Here is a 13,347-nt window from a genome sequence, read left to right on the forward strand (position 1 = left end):
TTAAGTTTTAATATATTTACAGTAGGAAATGTACAAAATATTTTAATGGAACATGATCTTTACATCCTAATGATTTTTGGCATAAAAGAAAAATCGATCATTTTGACCCATACAATGTATTTTTGGCTATTGCTACAAATATACCCGTGCGACTTAAGACTGGTTTTGTGCTCCAGGGTCACAAATAGAGTATGTGCTTTACATAATAAAACAGAATTTTGTGGCAAAAAGATGGAAATAATCTGTTGTCCCATTGTTACTGTAAGGACCTTTGAAATAACTGAAATCATTTGGCAAGGTGATATGGACATGTAAAGTGGTCAAGAGTGTTTTCTTTTTTTTTTTCCAAGTCAAGCTGGTCTCACCAGTCTCCAGACAAGGTTCTTGCTTTTCAAAGTACTCAGGAGCAATGACCTTCAGCAGCGAATGGAAAAGGTTCACAAACGGCAATCTGGACACCACCACCAGAGACTAGGGATATAGAAATACTGAAATCATTTACGGCACAAAACAGTCATTATTTCCAGTATATTATTTAACAACAAGGACCTTGACTAAACACATTCAATTAAAGTGTAAAGTCTAAATAGACTGGAAAAGCTCATTGTGAAAAACCAGAACAAGCATGTGTATCTTTAATTTCAGTTACACACCTTCTGAAAGTAGCCCCTTTTGACAGACGCATCTTTCACTTGCCTGAAATACACATACCCGTGCAAATGTGCATGCTCCTTCTGAAAAAACAGTACGGTCATTTACATGCACACCTTATTTATGGAATTTATTGGTTCAAAGCACATGTCAATCAGTTGTGATGCTGGGAAAAGAGCAAGTCTATTTCTAACCTGCAGGGTCACAGGTGCATCCTTGTTGTACACATCCTCCTGTCCAAACCAAGAGCTACTGCGGCCCACCGACTGCCGCAGTCTGAAGCTGAACTGAGTGTCCCCGAGGCATCCTGGGATAGACATGCACTCATGTGATTGAGCTGTAATGCTCATGTTTCAGCTGTTTATCATAAAAGCAAGGATCAGATCAGCCTGTGCCAGCACATTACCCGAGTATGAGTCAGGAAACGATAAGTAACAGATGCTTGTTTTCTAAAAGACAGAAGGAAGCGAAGGGTTTAAGTACTTTTAGAGGCACTTTAGAAAGAAATTAATGTTTTGAAAATCGTCTTAAAAAAACATTGTGCTCTATATATTTATAATACTGCGGGAAAATAAATGAATAAATCAAATATTTAAATCAAATTCATCTTACCTCTTTCTCTGTGAGTTTGACATCATGAGGGTAAACGAGCTGATAACAACCGAAAGAATGTTAGAGATACACAGTGATGCTGCTGTTGCTGTGGTTACAGTTGGTGATATTACAATCAGAACGTTTGCACTGTCACTGCGTTTTTTCACAATCAGATTTTCCCCCGCTTGCAACAAACACTTAAACAAGCAATGTCAGATGTTGGTACGTGCACATAATTTGTGTACCTCTATGGCTTGTCCGAGCTCGAGGTCGAAGGTAACGACGCACACACACTCGAGCCAGGCAGAGAAGCGTGTCCACGGCACCGGTACCTCTGTGTTTGTCGCCGCAGCCTTCGATGGCCCTTCCAGAGCATCGGAGCTGTCAAATGGGTCCATTGTGACCTAAATATCCATTTGAGAACCGCTTGCTTTTGTGAATGGTCGCGTTCTCGGTCATCATTTAGGAACCATTGAGGCTGAACAGCGCCCTCCCGCGGGGAGGAATGACTTATTTATTTATTTTAGTCAGTTAGCAGACGCTTTTATCCAAAGCGACTTACAAATGAGGACAATAAAAGCAGTCAAAACTAACAAAAGAGCAACAATATACGTGCAAATGACAAGTCTCGGTTAGCCTAACACAGTACACGTAGCAAGGTGTATATATATATATATATATTATACACATATACACACACACACAAAGAAAAACAAGTAGATAGAATAGAAAAAATAGAAAGCTAGTGTTTGTTTGTTTTCATTGATGTATGGTTTGTTAGGCTGAGATACAACTATTTGAAAATCTGGAATCTGAGGGTGCAAAAAAAAAAAAAAAAATATTGAGAAAATCGCTTTTAAGGTTATTGAAATAGACTGTGCCTGGAAAAAAATTCCCGAAAAAAATCTTGACATTAATTATAATAAATTGTTTAACGCATTTGGCCTAGTTTATTTTAATAATATAATATGACAACAAACTCCAGTTGTTGTTGTTGTTATCATCATCATCATTGTTATTATTAGTAGTATTATTATTTTAATCTACGTTCATCTTATCAAGGCTAGTGGAAATAAACGCGGGGAAGCGCGCGCTCGATTCGCAGGCACAGTGATCTGACAGCACGCGCGCGTCTATGACAGAGTTTCGCCATTTTGAACACAAACATATGAACGATTTTTATTTTCCGACCCTCCTTTCCCTCGCCTTGCGCGTGAGCAGCCGAGATAACTCTGCGTAGTGGCGAAGAGCAGAATAATTTCCCAAAAAACTCCTTTATCGATAAGAGGGAGCAGAAAAGCAACTTTAGTGAGGACGATGGCTCGCGCTCTGGGCAGATAGTTGAGAGGAAAACGGTCTCGTGGCAGCTGCGGGGTTTCACAGAGCGCGCGCGGGGCAGCAGCAGGAGCCCGTCTGAAGACACTCACAGCGGGGTAAGCGTACATGCATAGCCTGTTTACATGCGCAGATAGCACTGCTGGGGCCGACCCTCTCTGCCCTACGCCAAACCATGCTTGTTTCGAAATGTTTCGCTTAGAAATTGTGTCGTTTTTATTCTCTTCAGATCGGAAGAAACTTCTGTAAGAGAGAGGTTCAGCTGAAGTTAGCCAGACGAGCTAGCAAACAAACCGAAAACATCCCATTCTTTAGCGTTAAATAACACTTAACATCTCTAGCAACCCATTTTGAGCTATAAGTGAGTGTTTGTTTGAGTTGTTTCGGTCGAGTTTGGGGTTGTTTTGAAAATACGGAAACCAGGTTTGTCGCTAATGTTAGCCGCTTATGCTAACGGTTGCTAGCAGGGCCCAGTTGTAAATATGCAACCGCCGAGATTTTCCGCTGAAACTGTTATTCTGCATTTAAAATCGTCGTCCTATGTGTGAAATGAATAGTAATACGTCTTCTTTTCCCGTCCTGGCTTTAAAAGGTGTGAAAACTGCTCTGGTGGTATGTTATTGACGTCTGTTGTAAACATTTGATTCAAATCATGTTGTCCTTAGCAGCAATGAGTAATTCATAAGTTCATCCTCTTCAGCTATTTAACTATTGAGTTGTAAAACACGATCGTTCAGTATGACGAATGCAATCTCATTTGTAGTTTTGTAATGCAGGAACACCCCCTCTGGGGGTCCAGGGGTCAGGACAAGTTGCTGGATCAACTTCCTAAGTAGGCAGCTTCTGGACAGTTGTGAAATCAATGCCAGCTTATTTGATCTCAGCTGCTGTCAGAGATCTCATGCAACATCCCCGCTCGTGTCTGCTGTGTGCGGCAGCTTATATTGTGTGCAAATGCTGCTGTCTGTTACTATTTTTGATGAATCATAGAGCAGAGACATTTGCTTTCCTGTGTAGAGTTCACTGGGGAGTTCTCTGCTTGTTATTGTCGCAGTAAGCTCTGCACGTGCACACAGCCATGTCCACAGAAAAGAAGGAAACAAGTCCCCTTGTCTATTTTTTTGGCCACTTTTTTCAAAAATGAAAGAAGCGCTTCAGGTTGCACAGCTGCAGATCAATGATAGATATTCTTTCCGGTATGTGTTCTCTGTGTCGTTTGTCATCAGATGAGTCTGTAGTGCTCAAGGAAGCTGTTACCAGCTGCTGTTTTGAGTGTGCCATATGCGCACAAGATGTGGAGTAGGTGTGCATTTCATTTAGGAAGAAAGTGCGTCTAGTAGCACCTTTTGTTTTAACTTCCTAGAATTTGGTCTAAACGTCAAAATCTGAGTGAAATTTTGCAGGCACAAAAAGGTCCATTTTCTTTAGTTAATAATGTAGTGATGAAGTAGAATGAAGCTTTTTTTCAAATCACAATGTGTTGGTCAATGCGGTAAATGTTCAACTTGAACCTCTTGCGAAATCCGCATGGGGGAATTGTTCGTCCTTATGGAATTATTACTGTATTTCGCCTGCAAAAAAATTCACCGAACAATAGTAAACATGACTGCACTTAAAGGAAAAGTTCACCCCAAAAAATGAACATTTGCTGAAAATGTATCACCCTCAGCCTCAGGCCATCCAAGATGTAAAAGAGTTTCTTCGTTGGAACAGATTTTGAGAAATTTATTACATCAATTGTTCACCAATGCATCCTTTGTAGTGGATGGGTGCCGTCAGAATACGAGTCCAAACAGCTGATAAAAACTACACACTAATCCACGCAAGTCCAGTCGATTAATTAATGTCTGGTGAAGTGAAAAGCTGCGTGTTTGTAAGAAACAAATTCATCATTAAGGTGACTCGCTCTTCATGTTCCAGTTGCCTCATGTTTTGTTTTGAGTGGGATGTGTTAGTTGGATGCTTTAAAGGTCCATCAATTATTTCTGTCCCCTTCCTTGTTCGTCTGTTCTCCAGGCGTTTTAACTTTAAACTGTCACTTCTGGCCAAAGTATGAGTCCATAATCCATAATAACACTTCTTCCACTGAAAAACTCCATCCCCTCTTGTCCTCTCACATCAAAATCCACCATATATTCGTTTAGGACTGTTTTCGATTGTAAACAGTGCTTATCTGTGCATATATCTCTCTTGATTCAGACAAGATCACTTTTTGACTGGAGAAAGCAAAATTATGTATAGTGGAAGAAATGGTTGGAACTTAAAAATTCTTAAAGATAGATTTGTTTATTACAAACATGCAGCCTTTGGCTTTACAAGACGTTAATTGATGGACTGGAGTGGTGTGGATTATTGTGATTATTTATCAGCTGTTTGGACTCTCATTCTGACGGCACCCATTCACTGCAGAGGATGCACTAGTGAGCAAGTAATGTAATGCTAAATTTCTACAAATCTGTTCTGATGAAGAAACAAACTCATCTACATCTTGGATGGTCTGAAGGTGAGTACATTTTCTGCATATTTTCATTTTTTGGTGAACTGTTCCTTTAATGCTTGAAGTCTGATCTCAAGACTCATATTTATTTGTTGTACAAACCACTGTAGTGCCATTTAAGCAATCTCTTAAAATAACTGTTTGCATGTCTGCTAGAGAGTCAGTATCGGGGTGAATTTGAGGAAGAGAGTGTTTATGTGTATTTGTTCACTGTTGATAAGGAAATGACGTTTGTACACTGCATTTTCAGTTCACGAGACCTTCCATAGTTCTGATTTTAGTCTTGCACAGTCTGTTGTGTGTTTTCTAGCTCCAAGGTTCCTAGACTATATGATGTAATGTGTTTTTATACATTGTTGATGTATTATACCCACTTTGCATTATTTGTTACATTGGTTTAAAGTGTTTTTCACCTCTGCCTGCATTATTTTTGAAGGGTTTGCATTATCTTGTTTCTTTTCCCCAGTGTCAGACCGTCTGAGGTGTGCGTGTATTTGAGGAAGGCCTGGTGGGAAGTGGACCTCATGCAGATTAATGCTAGGTCATTCTGTGCTGTCTGCATTCTGCCACTCAAATGCCTGTCTGCCTGTGGAGGAGGTGTAACTAAGGATTCACACGTTTCATCAGCTGGTAAAAATATATTTATTTAACAAATGTTTTTTAAATCTATTAATGTTCCAGCGCTCGAATTCCTGAAGAGTCTTTTATATAGGCTCACTAACAGATCACATCTCTTTGTGCAAGCAAAGCCTATCAGGCTGTGTGAAATGTATCGCCCAGGGTGTGATGCGTGGGTATCAGTCATCTTGTGGGAAAGGTCTGCTTTGTTCATGACCAGAGTTGTTAGAAAATCTTCACAGCCCAGGTGATTTCAATCAGTACTGAAAGAAGGAAAGTTGCTCTTCATGTTCCAGTTGCCTCATGTTTTGTTTTGAGTGGGATGTGTTAGTTGGATGCTTTAAAGGTCTATCAATTATTTCTGTCCCCTTCCTTGTTCGTCTGTTCTCCAGATTCTCTTTTATCTGTTATTTCTGCTTTCCATCGCTATTCTTCCCCCCTCTCCCACTCATTCTATAGCGTTGTTCCAAAACCTATTAGGCTGCCTAGTGCCTACATAGACAGCTGCTTTTTAAGACAACTCCCTAACCATAATAGAACTTCATAAGCGACTGATTTGGAACACAGTGGTTCTCAACCAGGGGGCCGGGGCCCACTAGGGGGCTTCAGCAAACCTCCAAGATCATTAAAAAGCATTTAAATTAATAAATTATTGCTAATATTTTAAAATAATCTAACTCTGAATAAAAATGTAACAATAACTGTTGTTTCATTAACAGCATTCTTAAAAATGTCTGAAAACACAACATTGTGTATACTCCTAGTTTCTGTTAATAAAAAAAGTTTAAACCCAGGCAGCTTTGTCATAATTATGCAGAAAAACGTAATATTACATGTTTATGTAGATATAACGGGACATTTGACTCAAAAAGTTTAGGCAGTTCTGCATGTCTACTTTGGATTTTTTCATTGTGTTTATCGCAGTCTCAGTCTAGGATCACCTTCTCTGCAATAGATATTTCTCCTCACTTTCAAGTCTTCTCTTCAGGCCTGGGCTTCCTGCTGCAGCAGCCACCGCCGCCATCATGTTCTGGAAGTTTGACCTGAACAACACCTCCCATATTGACCAGCTGCTGGATCGAGAGGGAGTGACTCTGAGAGAGTTGATGGAAGAGGAGGATGTCCTGCAGGAGTGCAAAGCACAGAACCGCAAGCTCCTGTTCTGGAAGTTTGACCTGAACAACACCTCCCATATCGACCAGCTGCTGGATCGAGAGGGAGTGACTCTGAGAGAGTTGATGGAAGAGGAGGATGTCCTGCAGGAGTGCAAAGCACAGAACCGCAAGCTCCTGCTCTTCCTCTCCAAGGATCACTGTATGCTGGAGCTGGTCACCCTTATTACGGAGGAGCCCCCGTCTGACCTGGAGGAGAAAACTCGCTTCAAGTAAGACAGAGACACGGCTTTGCACCTTATTTTGCTAGTTATGATCAACCAGACACTGCAACATTGGCTCAGCCAATTGCTTAAGTTTGGGACAGGGTGTCTGTAGCTACAGTTACTGTTGCCCAGCAAAATTTCATGAGCAAAATAGGAATCTGCACAATTTAGAGTTTTGCTCGAGAGGGAAAAAGTTCCCTGTGCAGATTTTGCATGTGTTTGATGTGTTGACCAAAAGAAAGCTGCTTGGTTTAAGAGCTGGGCTTTATACATTGCTACACTTTTGACAGTAAACAGTGTACTTTTTAAGCTAATGTGACTGCACTTTAAATGTTCATTCACAGCAATTAACTTGTAGCCTAGATGTAAATATGGCTGGCAGTAAAAGTATTCCAACTGGTACTGAGAATTGCTAAATTATGATGGTAGGACATATGTGTTGTTCACTGGTAGCCCTGCATGTCTGGAGCTCCTGGTTACGGGAGGGCTATAAAACTGACAGTGAAGATGTAGAAGTGCAGAGAAGTGGAGTTAAATTGACAAATGAAGGAAGAGGAACAGGAAAATAGAAATGAGTGAGTTGAAAGGTGATGTGTAAACTCTTGTGTTCTGCTACTTTTATGTTTTAAATCAGAGTTGCTTTGTTTGTGAGGGTTGTGCTGTTTAACAAAATATATGAAAAAACTCATGTTCTGAAGGGTTGAAATCTATCAGGTTTTGCACTCTCTGTTGGGACCATATGGTTAGAGAGAGAGAAAGACATTAGAGTTCATTTAAAACTAATCATTTGGTTCTCTGTGTGTAGGAGGCAGAATCATTTGTCTTGAAATGAGCAAGCGGATTCACTCAAAATGTCTTTTCTCTCCAAGTATTGTGAAATGTTATTACATTGAGTGAAATATGTTGTCAGCAGCACTGATCCAGATTTTTTGCTTGGTGATATTTTTGTCAAATGCAGAATCCTGCAATAGGATATAATGCACTGCCGCAGAGTTTATAACCTTCTCTTGTGGCTCAGACAACACTGCACCACTGAGTTGACCAGTATTTACTTTAGTGCTATCTGAGTAACAGAAGATAAGTAGTGCTACAGAGCAACTTTCTGTTAGTTTTGAAATGCCTTCATTGGACCCTCAGAAAGTGCCTTAGTTTGTAATGCTAAAGGCCAAGTCACCATAGACCTTTTTTTGGCCTGTTGCTGTTTGATTGTGTTGTCACATGTTACTTGTAGCTAATATAGACATTTTGATTCGTTTATCTAGGTTTCCAAACATAGCCTGTGAGCTCCTGACCTCTGATGTGGCTCTTATCAATGATAAGCTGGGTGGAGATGAATCCCTTTTGGAGAAGCTCTACCACTTTCTGGAGCAAGAGCCGCCCCTTAATCCCCTGCTGGCGTCCTTCTTCAGCAAAACCATCGGCAACTTGATTGCACGTAAAACAGACCAGGTACGCACACCTGATCCACACAACTCCGAATATGAACACACACTACATGACGCAAAGAAAATATGGGGGTTATTTGTTTGATTTGTTTAGTTAGTAAGTTGTCTGTCATTGCACATGCAGGTAATCTCTTTCCTAAGGAAAAAACACAACTTTATCAGTCTGGTGCTGAATCACATTGATGCCTCCGCCATGATGGACCTTTTGCTGCGCCTCATCAGCTGTGTAGAGCCTGCCCCCTTGAGGATGGAGGTCCTCAATGTAAGCACACTAATATTTATATATAAATGAGAATGAACCGATTTAAAGGTGCACTTATAAACTGTGTTCTGTTCAGCTATATCTAAATGCAATAACATGCACTGTGTGAATGTTTCCATTTGTTGTTGACTCTACAAGTGAATTTGGGGGTTATATGATAGTTAATCTTGTTCAAAAGCATTTTACATTGATCTACCTCTTGGAGCCTGAACCATTTGTAGAACTTATGCCTTTAAGGAACATTAATAAGTGATTTAGTTGCTTAAATAAGACATTGACCTGCATTTAGCCTGTCTGTTATCCTCCAAGCCGTGGCTGAATCCTCACTCATCATTACGGGGCTGTGATTCTAGTCTGTGAATGAATGTATTTGCAGTGGCTGAATGAGGAGAGACTCATCCAGAGACTCACAGAGCTCATGCACACAGGGAGAGATGAAGAGGTACAAAATATCCCTCAAAATTTTCAACCCCAGCCCACATGATTTCAGTTATGGAAGTTTAAAAAAAAAAAAGGACATTCTTGTTGTTCTGCAGAGACAATCTAATGCATCCCAGACTCTTTGTGACATCATTCGACTTAGTCGAGACCAGGCCAATCAGCTGTCAGAGGTCACCGAACCAGACCCCTTACTCGCTGTCCTGGAGTCGTAAGTGCCAAATCAGATTAGCTAAGATCTCAGTCCTGTAACATAGTGGGCCATGTGTAAGAATTTACACACTCTGTAAAGACTGCTGTTTTTGTACAAAAAGGCTGTTTATGTATCTCATCCGTTTATGTTTATGTCTTTGTAGACAAGAGAATGTGGCGGAGCTTTTGAAGAACATGTTTGAAGGGGAAAGGACTGAAGCGTCTGTCGTCAATGGAACGCAAGTGCTTCTTACATTACTGGAGTCACGAAGGTCAGGGTGAGTTCATCCATTACAGGGCCTAATTAATCCTAAAATAAACAGCCATGCTTGGACACTTGCTGTTCTTCCTCTTTTTTTTATTTTTTATTTTTTTTATCTTTCTTTGACCTTCTGTTATCTCTGTGTCTGATGTTATTAGGCTGGAGGGTCTGATGGACCTGTATTCTCAGGGATGTGAAAGGTCTTACACTGTCAACAGCAGTATTTTACGTGCTATTGAGCCTCATCTAAAGGACTTCCAGCAGCTCCTACTGAACCCTCCTATGGTACCAGCATGCACACACACACTCACAAGCAACTCCATCTGGGCGTAAATGTCATCTCAGGGCTTTTGAACCACTTTTGTGTGTGTTAAGCTAAAGTTTGTTGCTCTTTTTCCAAACTTAAGCTGCCTTGCTGTGTGCATAACTAAAGTAAAACCTCATAAGTGACTGATTTGGAAAACTCTACATTGGTGTCACTCTTCACAAGAAGCTCATTGAGAAACTTACATGAGTTAGTGTTTTTTTTTAAGCTAATTTACTTCATTATGCATCAAAATACATGCCACACCCAAATATTTGAAGGAATCACAATTTTTCAGGAAAGTCGGTATGAAAATGCATGTTATTGATCTTAGTTCAAATGATTCATCCATGCATGTCATTTTTTTCATAATTTTTTGAAAATTTAAACCAAATGTCCTAACTCAGTCTTCCTGTGAAATGACAGACTTCTCTAGCTAAACCACGCCTCTTCACAATCGATTGCAAGCTCACATTAATTTTTGGGTGCAATGCCCACATCTCAAAATCCAGTCAGCAACCGATGGGCAGAACCAAGTTCCTGCCCTACATTTTTTTTCTTTTTCGATAATCTGTTGCACTCGGATGTACATTGCAATACGAAATAAACAATCAGTAGCTACTTCGTTTTCATTGTGACTTTATTAAGTCTTTGAAGGTAACATAATATTGCTGCTGAATTTTGTGGAACAGCTTTCAGGAGCATCATTTTAATGCTGTAAAATGTGTCAGTCTTTGTTGGCAGCACAGTAAGTTCTGGAACAGAGCTTCTGTCTCAACAATCACTGTGCAATCCTGAGAGTGACAGCCCTCTAACAATGTGTCAATCTCCCGCCACTTGCTGTGGAACAGAGAAGTGCAATACTCACTACAGTGGGCGTTCTGGAGCAGCCCCTGGGGAGCGCCCGCCTTCATGTGGCCAGACTGGTGGCTTCTCTGCTGCAGACTTGCGACCTCAGCATCTGCCAAGAGATCTGCAGACTCAACACCATGGACCTGCTGTTGGTAAATCACTTACGCACACACATCGAATATCGCAGACTCAACACTATGAGCTGGCTGTGAGTGGGCGATTTTGTTTTTCATAATTTTTTTTCTCTCCACCTCTCTCTGGTTGCAGGATTTATTCTTTAAATACACCTGGAATAATTTCTTGCACTTGCAAGTGGAGCTGTGTGTGGCATCCATCCTGAACCACTCTGCCCACGCAGACCTCCAGAACCCAGGTCTGCAGAACCACGAGGAGAGACCAGCTACAGGCACAGGCAACCAAGCAGAGGAGGGAACACCTGGCCAGAACAGCACCTCAGACCCAGCAAACACGCCCATTCAAGATGCTCTTGTTGCCAATGTAGGTCATCAGCTTTAGTTTATATGTTTTCGTTCATAACTGCTTCCTTTTGGTCCCTATTTTCATATTGACTTACAGGAAACAGGGTAGTGGGCCTTGTTAGTGGTGCTCATGAATGCAAGCATCATTTTCACTACTAAACACGTATATTACTGTTCAAAAGTTTGGGTCAGACAGATTTTTTTTACTATTTACTATTTAGCAAGGATGCATAAAATTGATCAAAAGTGACCGTAATGACATAAATAATGAAAAAATCTAAATCAAATAAATGCTGTTCTTTTCATGAAAAAAAATCTTACTGACCCCAAACTTTTGAACGGTAATGTATTGCACACACTTTGGTTCAGGGATTTGAACAAACCATTGACCCTAAGTAATGACCTTTGGTTCATCCCCCACCTTGAATGATATCTCAAGTCATGTGGTTTGTTGAGTAGAGGTGTGGCAGTTTTGTTTTCTGCATATTCTTTGTTATCCTTTTTTGACTGCCTTTTTTGTAATCTACGCTCTTTTGTTTCCTTTTTGTTCATTATTCTCAATGTCTGGCTGTTTGCTTTCCTCAGCTCTTCCAGCATTGCCAGCTGGTGCAAAGGATTCTGGATGCTTGGGAGGAAAATGACAAAATTCAGTAAGAGCCTCTCATTTCTTTGTTGTCATTGATTTATAAGCATGTGTGATAGTCCCATGAAGCTCAACTTGAATCCGTCATGTCGTCAGTATGTTTGTTTTCTGTCTGTTTGTTTCTGCTGTTGGCTGATTGTAGTTTCTCTACCTTCATCTCCAGGGCTGAAGGAGGAAGGCGAAGGGGAAACATGGGTCACCTGACAAGAATTGCAAACACTGTGGTTCAAAACCTGGAGAAAGGGCTGGCTCACTCTCAAATGAATGACCTAATTAAAGGTTTGTTGTGCAGGAATATGTCAAAAGAGCCACAGAGTTTATGAACTGATGATGCCTGAGATCATAATCACTTGTATATCCACAGAGCTGCCAGAAGACTGCAGAGGCCGCTGGGAGAGTTTTGTGGGTGACACTCTGAGAGAGACCAACAGGAGAAACACAGTGGATTTGGTGAGGAAAGCATTTACACACATTTCATTGCATTGGACAGATGAATGATATTGGATAAGATATTTAAATAGCCAATATAATGATCATGTTATTTTTTTCCTTTTAAGATATGTTTAGAGAGCGTTACAAATATGTTCACTGCAATAGATTATAACAGTAAATATTTCAGAGATGCTTAGTGCTTCTTTATTTTCATAATAAAAAGATGTAACATCACTCCCTAATTGGTCAAAATGGCTTTAAAACCTTTACTTTCGAGGAAACCAGTTATCACAGTTAATTGTGAACTTTTTTTAATTTATCTTTTCTGTCACTTTCACCTTCATTAAAAGCATGTTACATGGTTTGATGCTGATTTCTGATTGGTTCTCATCCTGTGTTCCAGGTGAGCACCCATAACTTACACTCATCTAGTGAAGATGATGACATGGAGAGCCCTTTCCCCAATGATCTGTCCATCCAACAGGTAAGAAGCAACAAATAAATAGCCAGCATGAGTCTGCTTTAAACTCCTTACAGCTGATTGGCTAACATTTAAGCATGATTTATTTATTTTTGCTTTCAGGCGTTCTCTGATTACCAGATTCAGCAGATGACCGCCAACTTTGTGGATCAGTTTGGTTTTAATGATGAGGAGTTCAGTGAACATGATGAAAATATCAAGTGAGTGCTGAAGACGTATTATGAAGAAATATTTCTCATAGGGCTGCACGATTAATTGAATGCGATTGTCATGCACATCTTGTCAGTAAAGCCGGTTCTGTGATTAGTAAATCTCCATCACCTGCTTGCAGATGGAGTAGCATTTACTACACAGAGCCGTAGATCTCTGACAAGCTGTGCAAAAAAAATCGCAGACGATATAATTGTACGATTATGAAATCGAAGAAATCGTTTGCGATAATGACAGCTGTTTGCGTAGCTTCTCAGTGAACTACGGCTCTGTG

The 13,347-nt window shown here is 40.4% G+C and overlaps 2 protein-coding genes across 4 annotated transcripts in view; one reads left to right on the top strand and one right to left on the bottom strand.

Moving 5' to 3' along the window:
* The window catches only part of LOC107694164 (protein DENND6B-like), an 11,106-nt gene extending 9,393 nt beyond the window's left edge, over window positions 1-1,713 (bottom strand). For all 3 annotated transcript variants that reach the window (XM_016493772.1, XM_016493771.1, XM_016493773.1), the window contains exons 1-6: window positions 1,491-1,713; window positions 1,264-1,302; window positions 1,058-1,100; window positions 846-958; window positions 654-734; window positions 366-471 (exon numbers count right to left, since the gene is read on the bottom strand). In XM_016493772.1, coding sequence (XP_016349258.1) covers window positions 366-471; window positions 654-734; window positions 846-958; window positions 1,058-1,100; window positions 1,264-1,302; window positions 1,491-1,643 — 535 coding nt within the window. In that variant the 5' untranslated portion in view covers window positions 1,644-1,713. The remainder of the gene's footprint in view (window positions 1-365; window positions 472-653; window positions 735-845; window positions 959-1,057; window positions 1,101-1,263; window positions 1,303-1,490) is intronic.
* A 653-nt stretch (window positions 1,714-2,366) lies between these two features.
* LOC107694165 (serine/threonine-protein phosphatase 6 regulatory subunit 2-like) overlaps window positions 2,367-13,347 on the top strand; it is an 18,188-nt gene continuing 7,207 nt past the window's right edge. Inside the window, exons 1-17 of the mRNA XM_016493775.1 lie at window positions 2,367-2,678; window positions 5,544-5,707; window positions 6,684-6,732; window positions 6,865-7,079; window positions 8,336-8,522; window positions 8,643-8,780; window positions 9,157-9,222; window positions 9,317-9,429; window positions 9,575-9,688; window positions 9,831-9,957; window positions 10,828-10,980; window positions 11,096-11,326; window positions 11,893-11,957; window positions 12,114-12,229; window positions 12,315-12,400; window positions 12,786-12,866; window positions 12,966-13,063. Coding sequence (XP_016349261.1) covers window positions 6,721-6,732; window positions 6,865-7,079; window positions 8,336-8,522; window positions 8,643-8,780; window positions 9,157-9,222; window positions 9,317-9,429; window positions 9,575-9,688; window positions 9,831-9,957; window positions 10,828-10,980; window positions 11,096-11,326; window positions 11,893-11,957; window positions 12,114-12,229; window positions 12,315-12,400; window positions 12,786-12,866; window positions 12,966-13,063 — 1,802 coding nt within the window. The 5' untranslated portion in view covers window positions 2,367-2,678; window positions 5,544-5,707; window positions 6,684-6,720. The remainder of the gene's footprint in view (window positions 2,679-5,543; window positions 5,708-6,683; window positions 6,733-6,864; window positions 7,080-8,335; window positions 8,523-8,642; window positions 8,781-9,156; window positions 9,223-9,316; window positions 9,430-9,574; window positions 9,689-9,830; window positions 9,958-10,827; window positions 10,981-11,095; window positions 11,327-11,892; window positions 11,958-12,113; window positions 12,230-12,314; window positions 12,401-12,785; window positions 12,867-12,965; window positions 13,064-13,347) is intronic.

This window comes from Sinocyclocheilus anshuiensis, unplaced genomic scaffold, assembly GCF_001515605.1.
Source record: "Sinocyclocheilus anshuiensis isolate Anshui unplaced genomic scaffold, SAMN03320099.WGS_v1.1 scaffold1003, whole genome shotgun sequence".
In the NCBI taxonomy this organism is placed as follows: domain Eukaryota; kingdom Metazoa; phylum Chordata; class Actinopteri; order Cypriniformes; family Cyprinidae; genus Sinocyclocheilus; species Sinocyclocheilus anshuiensis.